The sequence below is a fragment of the Choristoneura fumiferana genome, chromosome 29 (genome assembly GCF_025370935.1).
Source record: "Choristoneura fumiferana chromosome 29, NRCan_CFum_1, whole genome shotgun sequence".
In the NCBI taxonomy this organism is placed as follows: domain Eukaryota; kingdom Metazoa; phylum Arthropoda; class Insecta; order Lepidoptera; family Tortricidae; genus Choristoneura; species Choristoneura fumiferana.
The window spans coordinates 628,488-651,848 of record NC_133500.1 but is presented as its reverse complement, the minus strand read 5'-3'; the positions used below and the strand labels follow the sequence as shown (position 1 = coordinate 651,848).

At 38.2% G+C, this 23,361-nt stretch overlaps 3 protein-coding genes across 3 annotated transcripts in view; 1 reads left to right on the top strand and 2 right to left on the bottom strand.

Annotated features, from left to right (window-relative positions):
- Positions 1-319: 319 nt before the first annotated feature.
- Positions 320-9,426, bottom strand: Hmbs (porphobilinogen deaminase-like protein l(3)02640). Its single transcript, XM_074109647.1, has 7 exons — positions 9,114-9,426; positions 8,799-8,871; positions 6,819-7,005; positions 6,134-6,216; positions 4,876-5,054; positions 3,296-3,455; positions 320-2,430 (listed from the first exon to the last, which is right to left on the bottom strand). Exons 1-7 carry the CDS (start codon positions 9,162-9,164, stop codon positions 1,922-1,924), a joined length of 1,242 nt encoding a protein of 413 aa, XP_073965748.1. The 5' UTR covers positions 9,165-9,426; the 3' UTR covers positions 320-1,921.
- Positions 9,427-10,258: 832 nt separating this feature from the next.
- On the bottom strand, positions 10,259-17,483 carry LOC141444132 (uncharacterized). The gene is made up of 5 exons (XM_074109563.1): positions 17,271-17,483; positions 16,863-17,118; positions 15,276-15,434; positions 12,053-14,326; positions 10,259-10,999 (listed from the first exon to the last, which is right to left on the bottom strand). The coding sequence occupies exons 2-5, from the start codon at positions 17,050-17,052 to the stop codon at positions 10,923-10,925; spliced, it is 2,700 nt and encodes an 899-aa protein (XP_073965664.1). The 5' UTR covers positions 17,053-17,118; positions 17,271-17,483; the 3' UTR covers positions 10,259-10,922.
- A 1,118-nt stretch (positions 17,484-18,601) lies between these two features.
- The window catches only part of LOC141444286 (uncharacterized), a 145,171-nt gene continuing 140,411 nt past the window's right edge, over positions 18,602-23,361 (top strand). Inside the window, 1 exon segment of the mRNA XM_074109782.1 lies at positions 18,602-18,803. Within this exon segment, the coding sequence (XP_073965883.1) occupies positions 18,752-18,803 (52 nt within the window). The 5' untranslated portion in view covers positions 18,602-18,751.

Genomic DNA, 23,361 nt, shown 5'->3' with positions numbered 1-23,361 from the left:
GTATTAAAAATGAAAATTTTATGGTTAGGTTTTTATGCAAGAAATCTCTAATACAGCGCAGCTGCCATTAGCTATCGCAGTGTTCAGTTGTTGTATGTGTGTATTTTTGTTACTCCTTTACGCTAAAACGGCTGGACGGATTTGGATTAAATTTGGTATGTAGACAGCTGGTACACATAGGCTACTTTTTATCCCGATATTCCCACGGGATCGGAATAAAATTCCAACTGCTAGGATAACAGACATGAAATAGAACTTCAAAATCAAGAGAACAATAAATTTAGTACTATTTACCTACTACTAAAATAAAACTATGAACCCCGTATCAGTCACCAATATATTCAACAAATAATAACTTAAATTTAACAAAATATATGTCACCATGATAAGTACTCGCGAACACAATGTTCGTACACAAATTAAGCAGTAAATTAAACTTAATTGTTCATAAAAATGATAACAGTAAACAGTCTGCTAGGTATTGAATAATTAACAGTCTTTTTTTTATATAAAGCAAAATTCTGTACAATACAATTGGTCTTAAGATTAACCCGGAATATTTTAGCAAATGTTTAAGTTCATCATTATCATTTATCAACCATAGGACGTCCACTGTTGTACATAGGCCTCCCACAAGTTTAAGTTAGTCTGACTGAACAATCCTGCTGACAATGTACTCGACTGAACATTTGTCAACCATAATAAGAAAATATAAATATTTACAGGCGTCTTTCAGGCAACCTAAAAGGGTCGGCAACGCACCTGTGATTCCCCTCGTGTTGCGGGTGTCCATGGGCGACGGTGATCGCTCTCCATCAGGTGACCCGTCTGCTCGTTTGCCCCCTTTTATATAAAAAAAAACCTAACAATATCACCTGCTCAAATATCCAAGACAATCTGTCATTGACTTTATCTATTTTGTTTTAGCAAATGTGTCCAATTGTCCATAACCTGTAAACCATATCGTCACTACTTTAAAAAAAACTCGTACCTCAAAATAAATAATTTTCTGAGTGAACTTTATGAACATTACGTCAAGGTTCAATTTTGTTGACATATTGATTTCAGATACGAGATTTTTTCAAAGTAGTGACGATATCTTATAATTTTACACATTTTCTAAAATAAACTGGCTTTCTTAGTCCTACTACAAATCCACTTTTTTTTCAATTTATTCAATTACCTAGCATTCTGTTTAATAAACTATACAACCACTGCACCGATATATTAACGTCATATCTTTTTACATTTAGCTATACCATAATCAATAACAATTTTAACTCTAGAAATTACTTTTTGGATAGTGGTCACTCAAATTTTAAATATACTCGGAATTGGGCATCTACCGCTTTCCTCGCAAATGATAAGAATAAAATACTATAACAGTGGTAACTCTGTGAATGCTTACGTATAGACGGACCATATTCAGAGCTGTCACAAGTATTTACAAACTAGTTTACTAATGTCATTCGGAACTCGAAACAAAAGATCGGTTTTCTTTTTCTTTCTCATTTGAATCTTCAAGAAAATCGACGAGCACCGGACAGATTTTAAACTTTATGCGAGTCGTAATAATTCATCTCTGGCCCAGTGGTGGGCATTAGCCCTCCTCAGAATGAGAGTGCTTAGACTCGTTTCGCAAATACAGTGAATTAACTGTCTTATTAAAGGTATTGGCGTTTAAAAGGTATTAGTAAACACCACGAATTACAAGAAGTAAATTTTAAATGTAATTTTGCACGTAATGAGGCAATGCTAGGTATTGAGGCACCACGGCTTATCCGTAATTTTCAACTGTAATAGTATTTATTCTCATGCACTTCATATTTCAAATTAAAATACCCTAAAATATACACATCGTGTAAAAAGATGAATAGCAAAACAGGCACTTGTATAAAAATATACAAAAATCGACTAATAATCAAGAGGCTACCGTTTTAGCGACAGTAGAACTTCTTATATAATCCTGAGTGACCTTCATAACTTCTAGAGCGCCTTTGGCAATAAGAGATTCAGCTAGATCCCTCCCCAAATCGTCACACTTCTGAATAACATCCACGGGCATGTTCAAGTTTTCTGTTAAACCGCAAAAAATTTTCGGCGCCTTTTTCAACGCCTGTATCTCTTCTATAGACCTCGTGTCTTCACAATTGAGGTTGCCAGCTTTTTCTGATATTCTTTTGTTCAGCTCCTCTATTGGGTTCGGGGCGTTTGCGTGGCCTGTTTTTATTTTTTTACTGTCACAATCTTCCGTTGCGCTAAGTTTGTGTTTGGTGGTTTTTTTTATCTGTGCGAAGGTTTGTTCGAGGCTGTGGTCTATGGTGGTGGTGCCGTCCATGCTCCAAACTGCACCGGTGATGGACAGTTTAAACTGTGAGTCGAACGGCTTCAGTCTTGTGGACACGCCCACGGGGGCGCTGCAACCGCCACCTGGTGTTAATAAATAAGTTTTTGTTAAAAATAATCATTTTTATAAGCTTTTTGCTGACTCATCTTTTTACCCACAGTGAAATGGAGGACGGTATAATGTATGCGTTTGGAGTAAGAGTTACTTTAGTGAATTCACACAGAGCAAGATCTCACATTCTCATGTGAGAACAAGTCGATATTTTCAGCCACATCATTTCAGATATGCAAGGGGTTCTTAATTCATTCGTTACAAATACTATAATAACCGATAATACAATACAATACAATACAATTACTCTTTATTGGACACCAACACATAGTAAGCAGTATAGAAAACACAGATATATACACAGATTTTCTGAGGTAAGCAATAGGCGGCCTTATCGCTTCAGAGCGATCTCTTCCAGGCAACCTTTACAATGGGAGAAGTAAGGAATAAATTTAAGTAGGTGGTGCATTTACATTACATTAGAGAAATATCAAGAATACATAAGTTACATAACCATTTATACAATACACTTACACAACAAATCCAAATAGAAAGGTACCCATAAATACCCATAAATAAACTAACAGTCATAACATTCACACGCAAAACGACAGTTAGTGCTCCCTAAGCATAGACTTGAAGATAGGCAAGGACTTAGCGCGCCTTAAGTCGGATTAATCTAATTTAATGATTATAAACGAGAAAAACAATAATTTTAAACAATTATTAGCTGTATATTAAAACAGAAAACAACACGCGAACACTCAAACGACACACTCTAAGCCCATTCTATAACAAACGGCAATATAGCCGGCGCTTCCGCTCGCCCGCCCGGGCGCGCGTTTAAGAGATCTGGATGGCTGGTGTGGCACGGCTGGCGGCTGGCGGCTGACTCACCCAGCGTCTTGAGGAAGCTCCGCTCGGCCAGCACGCGGCAGTAAGTCCCCGCGTGGTTGAAGGGCGCCAAGAGAGCCAGCACGGAGTGGTCGTCCGCGCGACACTCCACCGCCAGCGCGCCCTGCCCTACGGCGTATTTCATTTCCGCGCACGGCAAGATCTGAAACGAATGTATAACTGAAATGAATTATACTTCGTTTTTTTTAGCATTAGAAAGAAGGTAAGCGACGTTGTCGTGTCTTTTTTATTGAAAAATACTTTTGAAAATAAGTCACAGCAAATATTATGCAACAACTAGCTTTTGCCCGCGGCTTCGCCCGCTGGAATTCGGTTATCGCGCGCTGTTCCCTCGGGCACTGTGCATTTTTCCGGGATGAAAAGTAGCTTGTGTCACTCTCCGGCCCATAAACTATCTCTATGCCAATAATCATGTCGATCCGTCGCTCCGTTTCGCCGTAAAAGACGGACAAACATACAAACACACACACTTTCGCATTAATATATATTAGTATGGATTAGCTAGGACATATGATATGACATGCTTTTGGTATCATAAGTAATAGTTTTTTTTTAAGTTATTCAATAAGAAGACTCGTCAAGATTGTTTACCCTTTTTCTAATGCTAAAAAAACGAAGTATAGAATTATCTTATAGTTATATGAGACAAATTTTCTCTTTAAACAGATTACAATTATTTTAAGGAATACATTTACAGCAATATAGGTTACGTCTGAGGCTTTGTCCCGTGAGAAATTCAAATACATACAGTCTGATGTCCAGTGGCAAAGCAGTTATCCAGGACAGTCGCGCAAAAAAATTGGGATCAAAAATTTTGGTATGTTTTAATTTATCATTTTTGTTGTAAAAATTTTTAGATTTCGGCTGTGTTTCAAGTTTCAACCAGAGATGTGCGAGCAATGTTTTTTATGAACTAATACGCTCCGCTCAGCTGTTTCTACTAGAGCTGTGCTGTGCGAGGATAGGTAAATGAAGCGTTTCCATGGCTGTCTCGCTCCACTCAGCTGTTTCATGTACTCAGATGTGCTGTGCTAGTGAAGATGATATAAATGAAGCGTTTCTCATTCAGAGAGGAGGCCTGTGCCCAGCAGTGGTAAAACATGTATTTGGTATCTACATATTTAAAAAAAAACTCCAGCAATGTACCACAGGGATGTCTTGTGCACCTCACACGAATTGTTTTGTGCACCACATGTGTCTTGCAGATGTATCTTGTGCGCCAAAGGGAATGTCTTGTGCAGTGTGTACCATTAGGAGAGACCACGGTCCCCCCCCCTTTGCACCAGACCGGCGGCACCCAGCCAAGGCGGCGAGTCCGGAGTCCGCGCGGCGTGTGAGATTACGCGAACGTCTTGGACACACAGCCGCGGGTGCCGCATATGGAGCTGCGCCGTGCGACGAAGGGATGACGTACAGGAATACAATACAATGACATGATTTACACCACATATATAAAAACAACACCACAGGGATGTCTTGTTGTCTTGTGCACCACAGGGATGTGTCTTGTTCATCATAGGGATGTATCTTGTGCACTACAGGGATGTCTTGTGCAGTGTTACCTTAGAGACCCGGTCCCCCCAGCCCATGCGTTGCAGACCGGCGGCGGCAAGCAGCAAGGCGGCATAGCCGCCGGAGTCCAGTTTACGCAGGCGTGTGTTGAGATTACCGCGAACGTCTTGGACACACAGCCGCGGGTGCCGCATATGGAGCTGCGCCGTGCGACGAAGGGATGACGTGCCTTAGGGAACATACAATACAATAACATTTTATTTTACACCACTATATAATAAACAATACAGAAAAAACCGGCCAAGAGCGTGTCGGACACGCCCAGGGTAGGGCCATTAAGAAAAATAAATAGAAAATATTTTATACTTTAGGCTGCTAATTACTTTTAAACTACTACTAATAATTCTCAAGAAAACTTAACCGTTATAGTTTTCCTTGTAAGTTTGATATACTTACTACAATCCTGAATTTTTTCAAACTTCTCCACCCACCGGTTTAGATTTTAGTACATTTTGAGAAGATTTATACTTGCTTTTTATACCTATAAGCTTGAAACACACTAAGAGCGGTGGCGGGGCGATGCAGCGCGACGCGGAGGCGGTACCGGTTGTAATATTTGAGCTAAGGTGAAAAAGGACACACAGAATACCACGCGGGAAATAAGCGTGGCGCGGTTTTCACGTTAACTCGAATATTACAACCAGCACCGCCTCCGCGATGGAGATGGAGAGGGCTATGCTCGGGGTTTCTCTGCGGGATAGAATCAGAAATGATGATATCCGCAGTAGAACTAAGGTTACCGACATAGCCCGAAGAATTGCGAAACTGAAGTCGCAATGGGCGGGGCACATTGCTCGCAGGACTGATGGCCGATGGGGTCAAAAGGTTCTCGAATGGCGTCCGCGGACCGGGAGACGAGCTGTCGGTAGGCCTCCAACAAGATGGAGCGACGACCTGGTTAAGATCGCGGGATCGCGGTGGATGCGGAAAGCACAAGACCGGTCTGAGTGGAGAGCCTTGGGGGAGGCCTATGTCCAGCAGTGGACGTCTTTCGGCTGACATGATGATGATGATGATGATGATGACCGCCTCCGCGCCACGCCGCACCACTCCGGCTCCGCCTTCAGCGTGTTTCTAGCTATATTGTTGTCTATTTCTACTCAAAGTTAATGTGTTGTGTTGTCTTCCGTTTAAGCAGCATCGGCTACAACGAAAAACGCTATAAAGACGTGCGCCTACTACACTTGCAAGGCAATGGTTACGCTGAGCCATAGAAATAAGTGGGTATTTGGAAATGACAATACTAACCAATGACTGACCCGTCAGGTAGTGATTCTAATGTGTGCTCCTTTAAGTCTTCCCTCAGGACTAATGCATCTCTGGGATCTTCCCTGAAAAAAAAATCTGTTTTGAAATCCTTTTACATAAGTCGTTCTACTCTAATGTGCGAGGATGCATGCGCGAAATGTGTTAGTTCTCATGAACCAATAGAAACGCTTCATTTACCTATCCTCAGTCAGCGCAGCTCTAGTGGAAACATCACAGCTGACCAGCATTTTTTATTAGTCCTTTCATCATCATCATGTCAGCCGAAAGTCGTCCACTGCTGGACATAGGCCTCCCCCGAGGCTCTCACTCAGGCTGGTCTTGTGCTTTCTGCACCCACCGCGATCCCGCGATCTTAAACAGGTTGGTCCTTTAGATATCAATATTAGACTGAAAATATCTGCACCAAATCTAGCACCTTATATTATGTTGCCGCAAGCATTGGCTGGACCGAGAAAGCTGACATTTTGCATTCTTTCACTCATACTTCAAAATGTCATCATTAGGACGTCTACTGTTGGACATAGGCCTCTCTCATAGACCCCTAGTTATTATGGTTGCAAGCGGCCTGCATCCGCTATGAACCCGCGGCTTTTAACCAGGCCTTTAAAATGTAGACAAGGAATAAGAATTTAAATGATCTAGTTTATATAATCAGTAGTTTTACCTTTCAAAGACGGCTCCAATGGCTAATCCATCAGGCAGTGACGTTGGCAGGTCTTTCAGTGAGTGTACCACGAAGTCCACAGTGTTGTTCCGCAGAGCATCCTCTAGGTCTTTAGTAAAAAGTGACTTCTCGCCTATCTTGGGCAGGGATACGTCTAGGATGCGGTCACCTAGTGTTGTCATGGTTACTGTAAAGTTCAATCACACTTTAGACTGAACTGAAGTAAACAAGCTAATTTCTTTCACAGGTCAATTAAACTTTTTTTAAGCGTTATAAAAAAGGGGAAACAATACTGAAATTGCGAACTGTTTTGTCAAAATCAGTTGGTAACCATTACTTATAAAACCATAACAAATGAATATAACAGTTCTTTAGCAGAGCATTTGGTCTTTCTTCATTATCCATACAGCCAAGGAGCATTCTACTTTCTAGTATGAATAGGCTGCACTTTTCATAATTGTGTGTTTTTCACACATTGCAGAACCACTATAACATCTTAACCTTGGAATAACTTGGATAAGTTACATTATTGATTACAGAGTTCACATGTTATCAATTAAGTGCACTAACATCCCGATTTTATAACAAATATACATAATAATTATAATTGTGTGTAATGCTAATAATAATAATATAAAAAGTTTCAAAGTTAAAAGTTGGTTAACTGCTTCAAAGTAGTTGTTTACTAGAAAAAAAAAAAAACTGGCCAAGTGCGAGTCAGACTCGCGCATGAAGGGTTCTGTAACATTATTTATACAGCATTAGTGTATGGGAGCCCCCTTAAATATTTATTTTATTTTAATTGAATCATTTATTTTTTAAGTGAATATACTACTGAATATTCTGTGAATATTTCATGCGTCTACCTGTTGCCATTAATAATGTCGAGCAAAAAACGACAAAAAAATCATGTTTACTGTATGGGAGTCCCCTTAAATGTCTATTTTATTATGTTTTTAGTATTTGTTATAGCGGCCAGGGTATTACATAATCTGTGAAAATTTCAAGTGTCTATCTATTACGGCTCAGGACATAGAGCTCTGTGACAGACAGACGGACAGACATACAGACAGACAGCGGAGCCTCAGTAATAGGGTCCCGTTGGCACCCTTTGGGTACGGAACCCTAAAAAGATAATAGAAAAACAATAAACATCTAAAACAGCTTACAATATAAGTGTCTTTTACAGTAACATTAAGGCATGTTTTGACTTTTTACTCCAATATATAATATTGGTATTGTAAATTTTCAAATTAATAAATGAATGATTTTAGCGATATTGGTATTATTTTAGACATCTTGTTTGTTTTTAAGAAAATGTGGTAATAAATGTAATAAGTATTAAGCAAGCCTTTTTCCTGCATACTGTTAACTTTTTGTTCACTCTCCAGTCTATAATACCCCACTGCTGGGCAGATACCTTTGCTCAAATCAGAGGGCTAAGGTTGTAATTCCCATGTGCTCAGTGTGGTTTGAGAACTTTACACACTGACAAATAACTTTGGAGCTGAGTGCAGGTTTACTCATTATGCTTTTCTTCACCATAGAGGTCCTGACAAACTTTAAGTGGACTTATAATTCATAATTTTATACTTGTTTTTGTTGTCGTCCTATGGTACCCCAGTGGTACAAAGGGCCTTCGTGAGACGTTGTAATTTTATACTTAAGCACCGAAAAAAAATGTGGTCTAGCTTTTTAACCCCTGATGCAAAAAGAGGGGTGTTATAAGTTTGACGGCAATGTGTGTCTGTCTGTGGCACCGTAGCTTTTAAAGGGTGGACCAATTTTTATGCCTTTTTTTAATTTGAAATCTGGTTTTTGTTAGTGAAATAATTGTCTTCAATTTTGCGTGGGCCGTTGCACAGGATTACAAAAGGTTCTTTGGTTTGAGAGTCATGAAGATATATCTCTGTTTAACTAATACTATATAAAATAAACTCAATGGAGGATTGTGCGAGTATTACTACAAATTAAACATACCTATTGTAAATTCTTTTTCAGGGTTAGCCTTTTTCAAGCTGTCTATCACAAAATTGGTTTGTATAAGTGCAAGCTGAAACAAAAACAATCATTATTCGTTGTATATCATGAAAAAAATCTAGTTAAAGTAACGTAATTCACACTACCTTAACATAATTCACACAAAAACTACCTTAAGTAATAAATGGGAAAAGGTAAGAGTCATGCTTGTTAATAAATCAATTGCACTTTATCTTTTCTATTTCCCTTATCATCATGAGAAGTACAAAACTTAATGCAAAAATTAGCCGACATTATAACACAAAATAAACTTACTTCGCTCTTCCTAGAACCCACACGGATAACGGTTTTCACTTCGTTTTCCATTTTCAATTACTTCCAGTAACAATTAAATAAAACAATTAAGTTAAATTTTCTAGCAGGAAGTTTGTACCTTTTAGGTTAAGTCATGTATTACTCCCGATATCACACTTTTTGCATGAACAAATTAACTAACTAGAGGTCCTAAGTTACTTGTCACCAACACTGTAGTGGACAAGTTATATAGGCACATATTTTAAATTCAAAGTTCAATCAAAACATCTCTTTCGTAAGGTGATTGTGCAACTGTCATTCATTCCGCTTGTCAAACGGCCATCGGCCACGATTAGGCTAGTGTTGCACCCTAAAGGAAGACTCCCTTTACCGGTATTTTATAAAATACGGAATCATCTAAAAACAAGGAAAACTATAACGGTTATGTTTTCTTGAGATTTATTAGTAGTTTAAGAGTAAACAGCAGCCTAAGGTATAAAGTATACCTAAACTTGGAATATTCCGTATAAAATATGAAATCCCTAGAAAAATATTACTATTTTTTTTCGTAATGGCTACGGAACCCTCTTTCAAGTGTGTCCAACACGCTCTTGTTTATGCATAGTCTGGATAAACAAGCCTAGCTTTAAAATCAATCCGGTAAGCAACAATGTAAATCAAAATTAAATAGTGCATGGGCGAATCAATGCGAAAAATGCAAGCACTTGAAACTACCTGCAGGGCTACTATGAAATTCGAAGTTTGTGTCGTTCGAGTTCTATTTAGTACGAGAGCGAGAGGGACGGTACGATACGAACTTTGATTTTCGAACTTCGGAGTAGGCCCTCAGTCTTATTAAGGGCCCCATACACGATTCGATTCGCCTTTACGATCGATCTGATGAAAATCGTGACGATTGATCGTAGAGCCATACACTGTCGATTTATCGTTACGATGGGATTTCGTTGCGATATCAGACATAGTCTTCGATGAAGTAAATCGTTAACGATCTTGTCATTTACTGTTTATTCGTCATTACGATCGGTCTGAAGCGACGGATCGTACCGTGTATGGGGCCCTTTATACCTAGGACTTGTACTATTACTTACGAATTTCAGTAAATGCATAATAGTATTGTCTAGTTGTAGGAGTAATGAAACACAAAATCTTATTCAACAGATTTATTATACTTCTACTCGAAATTACAAAAAGCGTTTAAAACCGTTCGCATATTATACTTAATATAATTAATCTACGTGTAGAACAAAACTTCTAGTTAAGAGTTGGTAAATTTGAATATCAATATGCAATGATAAAAATCACAGACAACTTTCATACCGGCAATACAGTTTCAATTTTGATTTATAATTAAAATTGTAATATATTTCAATCAGTTTTCAAATTTGTCATAAACACGCAATGATTTTGCATTGCGAAAATAATTGATGTTTAAAGGCGGCGGATTTTGAACAGGTTTTAGCGTGGTAAGGTGCGGTAAAACTTAACAAGACTGGCAAGACATTGTCGTATTAGAATCACGATTGGTACGTACAACATTCTTTTCAGAATATGTACTTTTTCAATTCAAACAGATAAAGACAAGAAAAGTTGACAAATAAAAATACCCCGCTGAAATAATATTTAAAATTTGCACGCATAGCGGAAGAGACGCAAAGTTATGACGAGAATGTGTACCTTTTCTTGCGCCTTTGTTTTACAAGAAACAAGATCTTGCAAGATCCATGTTAAGTTTTACCTGACCTTACAACATATTAATAAATCAATAATAATGTCAAAATGTTTATCCCGTCAATAAGTGGCTGTAGTAGCTCATGCTTTACGTTTGCTGCTTCTCAATCGGCGTCTGTTGGTAGGGACAGTAGCTGTCCGAGTTCTGGTAGGCGATTCTAGAACCAAAGAATAAACGTTATCAATGGTTTTGAGAAGAGTAAGCCTCCGCACATGGAGCTACTCAAAAGTAACTAGTTATAAACTCAAAATTACTATCGAGTTGTTTGAGCGTCACCGCCATACACTTTCATCGAGGTTCGCATACGACGCGACCAGTCAGCAACTGGTTAGCAACGCGTTCGCAACTGATCACGCGTGACGCGTCGTGCGTGCTGGTCGCCGCGCTACTGGTACCAGAGTTTTCTGCGTTTTTGTAGTGAAATTTGAGCGACTAAAATATTTCTCTATGACAGAAATGACTAAAACTGATTTTTTGAGTAGCTCCATGTGCAGTGCAGAGGGCATTAGTTACACTGAAAATCCTTGTAAATGTTTTTGACGGTGGTTATCATTTCCATACATTGATCGATATTCAAAGTGTACCGCGTCAAAGGTTACACTTTGGATCAAAGATTCCGATGGAAAAACTTTTATAGGGGTCAGTTAGGTTAGTCAAACTAACCCAATAACCTCCTGAAATATCCCGGAAGAATTTAAAGATATCTGTACACTATCGGCCTGGCATGCTAGCTTACCTAAAGATATTAAATATAGGGTTCTCATTGTACAATACTGAACCAATCTGATGTTTGACTGAAATATAACTATACTTAATTTTTTTTTGAATTAAAAAGAAGGTAAGCGATCTTGACGCGTCTTTATTGAAAAAAACTTTTGAAAAATAAGTCACAGCAAATATGTCACAATTAGCAAGGACATAATATGTTCAATTACATGCTTTTGGTATCATTAGTAATGGAATGGTTTCTGTTTTTTTTAAATCTTCTTTCAATAAAAAGACTTCAAGATTGTTTACCCTTTTTCTAATGCTAAAACCTTTTATTTTCAGTTTTGGCCGCCCTGTGGCATTGTATGAGTATTAGTCATATTTCGATCAAAAAACAGATACATATTTTACGGTGTAATGTTATCCAACAAGACTAGTTTATCCCTTTCCAATCAGTAAGCGTGATGCTGATGAAGCCCTTCATGACCAAAGAAGTACTTACTTTTAATCTTATTAGCTGCAGGTGACTTAGGATTTTCGGTAAATTTCACCTCTTGCTTCTTAACATGCCTAGCTTTAGGTTTAACATCAATCTTAATTTTTTCAATACTAACAGTCACCTCTTTCACTTTGATGCTGTCCACGCTACTTTTATTTCTAGTAGTTCTAGTTATAACAGGCACTTGAGTTTTCTTTGCTACCTTTTTGTTTCTCATTGACCTAGTGCATCTAGGTTCTGATGGTGTCACCTTGGTGTCAGTCTGTGTTTTAAGGGCCTCCTTCTCCCTTGCCTCCCTTTTTTCTTTAATCCTGTAGATTTTAATCATAGCTGGTGTATAACCTTTTAATTCTTCTGGAATCTCTTCGGATTCCTTACCTCCTTTGTTTGTTATCTTCTTCTTGAAGTTGGATATTACTTCTTTCATAGCATATGTAAGCTTAACACCTTGTAAGAAATCTTTTTGCAGCAGTGGTGATTGAAGATTGGAATCACTGCATTCCGATGATGCGTTGGACAATTTCCTGATCCTGTATTTGCAGGTATCCTCATCATCGTCTTCCTCGTCATTGTTAGCTACATTGCGTTCTCTTCTGAGAATATCTTCTGGATTTTGAGCTAATATTTCAGCCCAAGTAAACTGCTTTGCTGAGCCCATAAAGTTGCCAAATTTACCAATGCTGTTTCTATGAGTCCTTTTACCTCTACGTTTTTGTACTTTCTTGTTCGATCGCAAGTTTTTCGGTGATAACTTCTTTCCAAGGATGTCATGTGGCATCAGGGATTTCTTCAGTCGAGCGACTAGGTCTGCATCAGAAACAAAGAAGTTCCTGGAAGTGCATGGCTTTCTAATACCCTCACTGGAAATGTTGATGGTCTGTTTTAACAGCTCTAGCTTCAAGTCATTCTCGAGAGAGCACACATTCTCCCTCTCATAAGCTTTCTTTATACCATTTCTGGCCAAAAAGTCCGCTGGCGTATTCTTCCTTCCAAACCTTCTTGAATAACACATTTTACGACCCATGGGAGAGCATGGGGGCTCGGCGAGTTTCAATGAAACTCCTTTATCTGCATTTTTCAGGAGTTCACTTTTGAATAAGCTGCGACAATAGTCATAGTCTGGTTTCTGTGTGAAATCCAAACTTGTAATATATTCTAGGTATTTTTCCATGAATTGAGGGTAAAACTCAGTCTTGAAGCTGGTTTTCAGGAACGATTTTATATCACTCATGTAGTTTTTCTTTAAAGCGTGTACTAGGTCAGGCTCAGCAAGGACTTCTGTTGTTTTCCATGGCAAGGACCCCGTAAGCCAATCAATGAGGTTATATCCAAGAGTTTCAAGATCTGACCTTCTTGAATGAGCTCCAATATGCGAGTCTCGAGAGCTATACTCTAAAGTACCATCATGAGCTTTCCTCGCGTCCATACCGAAGTCCTTATGTTTGCCTTCTGAATCTAAAAACTTTGATGCCAAACCATAGTCTAGCAAGTAAATCTGTTTATTGGACTGAGACAGAATCGCTTCTTTATGAATTTCATCAAGGTTTGCATCATCTACACTTGGTTTCTTCCTTTTGGAGTCCTGATAGAATTCTGCAGTAGTTCTTATGATACTTTTATTACCAAAGTCGTCTAATAACTTTTGATAGGACTGGTCAGAGCACACGGAACTAGTCATGTCTTCATAATTGACATAGCTTGAAAGTTGTCGGAGGTTAAATGCATGGTGTCTGTGCAAAGTTCTGCTGTCTTTGTCAGACAATATCTTTCGAAGTTTGTTTTTGACACTGTCTAGTCTTTTCTCACTATCGCAGGTTTCATCACAATCAGTTTTAGAGTCTTTTATAACAAAGTCCTCATCATCATAATAGTTTGAAGCCCTTGCCTTCCCACTCTTGACTCTCCTGTACTTTCCTGACAGCACTGCAACATCTTTTGTTTCCTTTTGAAATGATGAAGAGGGTTTAACCATTGGGAACTTATTTATTTTGCCACCTTCGAAACCAAGCATAAGATTTGAGCTTTTTATATCTGAATGTGTGTACCCCTGGTTGTGTAGATATTCAAGTACATCAAGTATCTGCAGAGCGAGAACCAAAACATTTTTTAGATCCAGTACTTTACTACGGGCGATAATTTTCTGCAAATCAATGTCGTAACGGGGCAGGACTAGGAACCTATATTTGGTGCCAGTCTTCTCATCTGTGAATGAGCCGCTTGCGATGTAGACTGGCATGCCGATACGCTTCTGTTTGTTTTCTTGTCGCCATTCTTTGACTGTAAAAATGTAAAAAAAACAATTTAGAAAAGTCAGTCAGTTGGAAAACTATGTTGTAAAAGATAAACATACTCTTAATACCACATAAATGCATAATTTCAGTGGGATATAGAAGTTGAGAGCTACAGCTATTTTTCATAAATAACTAAACTTAAATGAATTAAATTACTACAATCACATTTTTATTTCATTTACTCAAGTGCCACAAGCAAGGTTACAGTGGTAAGTTGATTAAATTAACATTAAATAATTAAAGACAAGGTAGGTAGAACAGTGTTATAATGCACCTGTTTTACTGCAGACATAGTATGGTCAAGGACTTTAATTCATGAGCCACCATGGAACCTTTTGAAAGGAAAAGTCATTACGATTTTCCTTGTTAATTAATGCGATGTCACTATGACGTTTACTGTTAAATGGTTCCATGGTTGACCTTGACCATAGTATCAGTTTTAATTACAAATAAATTCTTATGTCAAAACCGGCAAAGGTTTTTCTTTTTATACTTCCATCGTTATCTTTACATGGAACTTGTTTTAGATTATAAATAAATGTTATTGTTATATCATTGTTTTAAGTACCTCAGTAATAAACTGAGTGTGTGGAACACAAGGTGTGACATCAAGTTTGCAAAGAGTCTTTACTAATCACAGTTATGAGTTGGGATTTTCCACCATATCATCCCATAATCCCAGTCTTATTCATTTGATCTTAATAATTTACCCCAAACTCTCTTTTCCTGTACACAGTTGAGGAAACTGAATCAATGTACAAGGGTGGAACATTAGTGATACTGATGTCATGTTGACATTCCATACATTTGCTAAAGGAGTTGTAGCAAAATGGATTATGAAACGGTTCCACTCTGGTACGTGACTCAGTTTCCATGACTGTACATAATGAAAAACCAGTTAAAGTTGTTTACACAGTCCCTATGTTTATACTTACTTTTGGACACCTGTGAGGTGCGAACGAGGCAGTGCACCTCAACAAACAGGGGCCCGTTACTGTGGGGCTCAATTTTGACCACATAATTAGCATTCAGCTTAGTGACATCCTTGTCAACATTGTCAGAGGCAAGATATATCCTACCAAAGCTGCCTCTACCTGCAAACATAGTTTTATTTAACAGACAATAAACTTTTTAGTGTAGCTTGTTGCCATGGTAATGTCTCCTCGGTGACTCCTGTATCATTTGGCTCATCTCCTAAGCATGCTAGTATACATTGCAAACATTTTTCTAAGCAAGTTGATCTATCACTAATGACTCCTTGAGTTACAGGACAGAATAACAAACACTTAAAAGTTGATTGACCATTAAAAGAAGTAAAAAATAAACTATAGCCCAGACAGATGTGTGATGGCTAAGATAAAAAAATATATATTATTCAGTTTGCTACATATATTTAGAACATACAAATGTTAGATTAGCTTGGACTGGAATAGTTGAGATAACACTAAACCCTTTGTTTTGTTTATAAAACACAGTTTGTATGTGCATAAGAAACCTGTCATATGGTTAGGCACAGATTTTAGCAAAATTTAAGGTTATTTTTGTCTATTTTTATTCAGACACATTAAATGCCACAAACCAACAGTCTGGTTCTCTGTTTGTAGGCAGTTCTTGTCACAAAGCAGAAAAAGCCTGCTACTAGTTACAAGCATAGCATGTAGGGATATATGATCATGAAGGCGTTAATCTGTAAGATTGGTATAGTTTTAGTCAAACGAGACTACAATGCAGGTTTTATTCTATATCCGCCATACAAGGGGTTAGTACAATCTTACAGGCTTATGAGCATCTACATCTATGTACCTTACGGCACTAGACTGGTTGTTTGGAACAAAATGCACAGCACATCAATCATCAATATTACTTTGACACAACCGCTGTCACGGACATTAACAGACTATAGTGAACTGTTCACAAAACTGCGCTGTGAACTGTTTTTGTGCACCGTTTTGATGTAAGAAACACGCAGTCTAGTACATAGATGTCAATGCTTATGAGCCTACGCTATGTGGTTTATTGCAAAAACCTAAATCTTTTGGAGTTAAAATGTTTCCAATCACATTATGTTTTGTTCAAAAAAGGAATGCACAATCTTATACTTTGCATTCTGCAATTTTCCATAGCAGCCTCGAAAATAATTCTATTGCAAGTCAGATTATCCAGGGGAAGATACAAGGCCGCAGACCACCTGGCCGTAGATGTACCTCGTGGTTAAGAAACCTTAGAGACTGGTTCGGAATAAGTACAGGCCCTCTTTTGAGCGGCAGTCTATAAGGTAAGGATAGCTCTAATGATAGCTGACCTCCAATAGGAGAGGGCACCGGAAGAAGAAGTACCATTTACATCTTTAAGACTGTTGTCTAATACATAGTAAGTATCTAAATTTGATTATTCCCACAAGCCTTCCTTTACAGATAGCAAAGTAGATCAGACACTTACAATTTGATTACAAGTTAGGGTTGTTTTTGGTGACAATTAATAATCAAATTACGCTCATAATCTCGGCTGCTTCCAGATCTTACCAATAGGCTTTCCAATGCGCCATTTCTTCTGCTGAATGTCTGAAAAGACGATCCCGGGCGGCAGAGCCTCGTCGTCCGTGAAACTCGCATCCAAACTCGGACATAATAAGGAAAGCTGCTCTGAAACTGCTTTTAACTTCTTCTTTGGCGGCTCAAGCGCCTGCACGGCCTCTGGACCGCGCCTTGGCATCGCAACAACAACCAGTTATAAGGCAAAAGACCACAAGATCCACCACGATTCGTCTCCAATGATTTACTACAACAACAAGAAAGAAATTGTATTATTTCAATACGAACATGTAAAAGATTAGTTCTTAATTGAATAAAAAGCAACGTGAACTGCAATGTGACAGCGAAATGCAATTAAATCGGCTTATGTTATTCAACATACGAGTACACGGTATTCACCTTAAATCACATATCCTTAAAACTATTCCCACGAACTGAAAACTGTCTCAAGTATTATTAATATTAGACTATTAAATTTACGAGCGAAAAAGGTCAATGTTTACTTATTTATAATTAACTGACGAAATGCAAATGCGAAACACAACAACTGATTAAAAGTCCGCCATGTTGTTAGAAATCGTTCGTCCGTTGACGATCGTGTCCGATCAATGATGTGTGACGTCACACGTCTATTGAATGGAAAAGGAAAAGATCAAAAGTTACAAAATATTTTATTATTATTATCAAAGCCAAAATATGACGTAAACATGTGCATTAAAGTGTATTTTGCAATAAAATTCAAGCGCTGTCAGGTCAGTTCAGTTGTCTCAATAGCTTTAGTCGCACCAACAAGAACAAAAATCAGTTCAGAAACCAAAAACCTGTGTATCAATGAATGAAGAAATTTTCTTATTTAAAAAAGAGTTTCGAAAACTACGCGCTACCTTTTGTTTAATGAACAAATATATAACGTTTTTCTTATTTGTAATAAACATTAGGAAAATCATCATAAAATGAATGAACAATAACCCACAATCAACAAATCAACAAAAAGATGGAAAACCCCCGTCTTTGTCACTTCAATCAAAGTTCAACATCTCAAAAACGGCTGAACTGATTTTGATGAAACATGTCTAAGAACCATCGCTAGAAAACCTGCTTTCAATTAAAAAAAACCCTGCTGGGGGGCTACTACGAACGAAATTCGTAAATCGAAGTTCGTATCATACCGTCGTTTTCACTCTCGTATTAAATAATATAAGGGTCAGCAGGACGCCAAGATACGAAGTTCGAATTTTGCACTTCGTGTAGGTACATAGGGCCCAGACCTCAACTTGTGCCTCACTCAACTCTGGTGGCACTACCTTCCTGTACGCAACAGGAACAATTTTAACTTAGACTAGCTTACGCAGAGACAAGAAGAGAATAGAAATGGTCCTTCGAGCCTGATTCATATTCATATGTCTACATTATTTTCATCCACTGTATCACATTCTGAACAGATGAGATGATCACTTTGAAGTGAAGCGGAGCTTCACATCTACTTAACGAAAATGTGTCATTGAAACAACAATTTCAGATTTGTTGACGAGAAGACAAACAAACCGACACGCATTCTATTTTTAAAAAAATACACATTTCCTGGTGCATCCGTACTTTACTACGCGTGAAAGAGATGGTGATAAACGCATCTCGCTCCTCACGCACACATCAACGCAACTGCATCGTAGCTAGCACCGTATCGTGGTTTTTTTTTATTTTATTTTTCTCATTCTCATTCACGAGTCGACGGCCGGCGGAGAGGCCGTGCGTTCCGTTCGCGTACAGCGTTCGTTATTTGTTTTGTTTGTCAACAAAATAAACGAAACATGTAGTTCAGTGTTTGGTGACATAAACTTGAGTGTTTTGTTTGAGCGTAGAAAATGTTATAGTGTTGGAAGATGGACGGTGCTAACGACTCCGACCATTCTATGACTTGGGAGGATTTTTTCGGTACGTACTAGTCAAGTAAGTGAAGTAGGTACTTACCTGTTAAGTTTTTGCGCTAGTTATATATAAAACATTTGATAACTTAAACATGTACCAACTTATGTTGTACTTACGTCCGCTCGAACTTTGTAATGAGTTTAAAAAGTTTGAATAATCAAAGCCACGGTCGCGAATTTCTACGTAGATCAGGTTTGTGCAGCATTTCCCCTTTAGGCTGTATGGTTGCGTTGCCCCTGCCTGGGCTAGTGTTGCCGATCGATAGTCCACTATCGATAATGTTTCGATAGACTATCGATAATTCGAGCAAAAGCGATAGTATCGATATTTTTGATGTGTAATAATGCAAAACTATCGATAGTATCGATAGTATTGAACAAAATTAAGAAATACTATCGATACTATCGATAGTTTTGAACAATCTATTGATACCGTTATTTCAATAGTATCGGTTGCATCTACACGGGGTGGTTGACAGAACAGAAGTTGCAGCAACTGAATCTTCTAAGTCCTAAGAGTAAGTTGGTTAGGTTAATGCAAATTCACCACCTGCTTAAATTTATTCCTTACTTCTCCATCCATTCCATTGTAAAGGTTGCCTGGAAGAGATCGCTCTGAAGCGATAAGGCCGCCTATTGCTTACCTCAGAAAGTCTCTGTCTATATTCCTGTTTTTCTGTACTGCTTGCTATGTGTTGGTGTGCAATAAAGAGTTATTGTATTGTATTGTTAGGTTTGGTAGATCGTTAAGTAAGTCGAAAGCCTTACCTACCTTACACGAAACCTTTACATCTTGCAATCTTGCTTATAATCCGATAGTATTGAAATATAGTATCGACACTATCGATACTTTTCGTAATTTTCTGTTCAATACTATCGATAGTATCGATAGTTTATTATTATTAGACAGCAATAATATCGGTACTCTCGATACTATCGATAGTATAGCACGAAAAGAGATATTGATACTATCGATAGTATCGACAGGCCTATCGATAGTATGGCCTTTTTTCGATTAAAACTATCGATTGCAAACTAACTATTTTTCGGCAACACTAGCCTCGGCGAGTAGGTACTTTATGATTACGAACGTGCAAACGTGTTCAATCAATAGGTTCTTTCATGTTACGTCTTCGTACTTGATAAGTATTTCTTCTAACATGCACTTGAATATTGAAACTTTGTCAATAATTAAAATTTGTACAATAATTAAGTCATACGTAAATAATTTATTATCGTGCGATGTGAGTTTGTTTATTTTGTGTAACAAAGGATGGCAAATGATTAAATTGCAACACAAGCAACTGCAGCAAGCTTACCTACACTACACTACGCTTAGTTTTCAAGAAAAGAGCGTACTCCTACCTTAAAGGCCGGCAACGCACTTGTGACTCTTCTGGCGTTGCAGGTGTCCATGGGCGACGGTAATCGCTTACCATCAGGCGATCCGCCTGCTCATTTGCCCCCTATACCATAAAAAAAAATACTACCTATAAACTTTTTACCAATGCTACGGTAGTAACAGCGCTGTTTATAAGCCTTTGACATCTGACATTCTTCCACCAGAGCTAATCTGCAGGACAACTAGAGCATAAACTAGAATAAATATTTGGCTATCTCTCTATCCCGTGAGAAATTCTAAAAAAAACCCTTCTTAGTACAGTCACAGAATAGATAATAGTACAGTCAGCTACATTAATTTCTGGCGGAGCGCGCAAAAATATCTGACATGTCCTACCGGCCCTAGAAATAGTCTTGTGTCAGATATTTATGCACGCTATGTTGCGTGGTTGTGTCAGATGTTAGTTCTGGCAACTGTACCTCTCCCTAATGAATAAGTTGTCTATTTTCAAAATTGTCTCGGGCCGTAGGAAGGAAATCTTAGGTCCTATGTTTGACATGGCTGATCTAAGCGCCAGTACAGACACACTGCATTCCAACTGCAACGTAACCGCAACTGCCGACAGCCCCTAAATTTTTTACTGCAGTTCTTTGCAGTAATTGCAGTCGGTAGGTACAGTCACCAGCACCAATATCTGACACAACAAGCGTGCATAAATATCTCATAAGACTCTATTTCTAGGGCCGGAAGGACGTGTCAGATATTTTTTCACGCTCCGCTGTAACAGATATTAATGATGGTGACTGTACAAACTGCAGACTGCTCGCAACCTACACACTGGCTGCAATGAGGGTTTTCACAGAGGCGAAATATCGCTAGATGGCGTTACTATCGTGAGGTCCGTTTGACGTTTGCTTGCGATTGGCTCATTTAGTTATTTAGCCAATCACGAGCAAACGTCAAACGGACCTCACGCTACTAACGCCATCTAGCGATATTTCGCCTCTGTGAAAATCCTCGGTTACGTCAAAGTCTAACCCCATAATTGATAAACGACAATCAAACCTATTTTAGTTAAAATGCCGCTAAAATTCGTTTTTCCTTATCTGTCACTTCGACATTTGTATTTGTTAGAAAGGAACAAAGCATTTGTTAGTTAACATAGGCTTGTTAAGTTTTATGAATAAGGGGGTAAGAACTTACAATCTAAGAACTACATTTTCTTACACTGTGGTTACGTTGCAGTTGGAACACAGTCCGTCTCTACTAGTTTTAATCTGCCAACGGCAGTGCCCTAAAAAAAAGGAAATGCATTCTAGATCTTATTTCGTTCTAAAACTCGGTTGTACTGTAGCCGTAGGAAATGCCGAACATTCCCGCAACTAATCGATGCTAATTTAGTTCGCACGTGAGAACTTAATGCTGTTATTTAGCACAAACGCCCGCAGGTTTGATTTTAATGCGCTAGTAAAAACCGATGCGAGTCCATTGAGAGGTTATTAAAGCAGCGTTATAGGGTACCTCCCATAAAGAGGAGGCCTAAGCCCAGCAGTGGGACGTGTATGGGCTGGTGGGATGATGATGATTCTTTACAATAGAATACAATGAAATAACTCCTTATTACACACCAACACAGTACAGAAAACACAGGTATATAGGTACTTTTTTTGTTTTTTTAATTTACAACTTCAAGATTAACCGGTTATATTTGGTCCTTTCAACACGAGACCGTATAATATTAGATGCACTAAAGAAGCTCTTTGTCGGCGCATTGGCCATGTTTGGAACTGAGCTACCATATTAAGCACTACTTGTATATACCAAATCCGCCAAATTTGGACAAATTCGCGATTCACCGCCGTCTTTTTCTGCCTATAAATTTGTTATAAAGTAGCTGTCGAGAACGACAAGTGCTTTGGAATGTTTAAATAAAAACCAAATCTATCTTTAATCTGAGTAGCCCGTGCAAAAAAACTGAAATATTTCCTACTTGAACAAAAATTTTACCAAACAATCATTCGATCAAAAGTTACTAGACCAAAAATATTCGACGAAAAGGCCTTCGCCCTCTTAGTTTTGCCCTTGGTACATATATGTTGAGTACCTATCAAAATATAGCCACTAGGCTGTATGTTATCATAACCATTAACGTAATACGAGGCTACTTTGCCCCCCACTGGGTAACTATGCTCCAGTTCTGTATTTTGTTTAAATGTCTTGCAGGTCGAAGTCCCGGTACCAGATACACTTCCCAATAAAGTGGCAAAACTGAACTTCAATTTTTGCTTCGATATTTTCTTTTCTTTTCCTGTCAGACGCCGTACAGTGATAAGACAGAGTGCAATGATAATGATGGGGTAAAAATACACCAAACGCCTCCTAGTATGAATTATGAATGAAATTAAATTCAGTACCATAGTTACCCAAACGCCTGGTAACATTGCTCCTAAATTAAAGTTTTAATATATATATTAAAACAACATTATGACGTAGTTTAAGCAAGCCAGCATGATAGTAGGGGTGATCTACTTTACATAAATACATATATGAACATACCCCAGAATAATAATTTTTAAAATAAAACTAAGATTACGAAATTTGGAGCAAAAATTGGTGCAAAGTAGCCTCGTTTTGCGGTATGTTAAAAGACAGGTACTAACAGGTACAAGGTTAAATTGAAGTGTAGATTTTAAACGCTTTAGTTCACTAAACAAGAGGTGTTAAAATCTTGCATGCCCATATTATAGTGAAATACCGTCGAAAACGTCAGTGACCTGCTCAGCGGCTGGCATTAGCTTTACTTGAGAAATCCTCGGGGATTTTATAATAATCCCGTGGGAATTACATCGTCATCTTTATTGACGTTGCATTTTAAGGTAAACGACAGTGCCAAATTTCGTGACTCTATACCCAGCAGATGAGATATTGAGATTTTATCTCGATCCCGTGGGAATATCGAGATAAAAAGTACCTTATATTCCAGATGTCCAGCTATCTACATACCAAATTTCATCCAAATCAGTCTAGCCGTTTTAGCGTGAAGGAGTAACAATCATACATACACACACACACACACACACACACACACACACACACACACACACCACACACAGATACTCAAAAACCGTTGCATTTATATTATTAGGTACCGTAATTTGATTTAGCTACTAAAACTACTTGTACTTAATTACTTAATCTGTGCTAAAACTATGAAAACACAAAA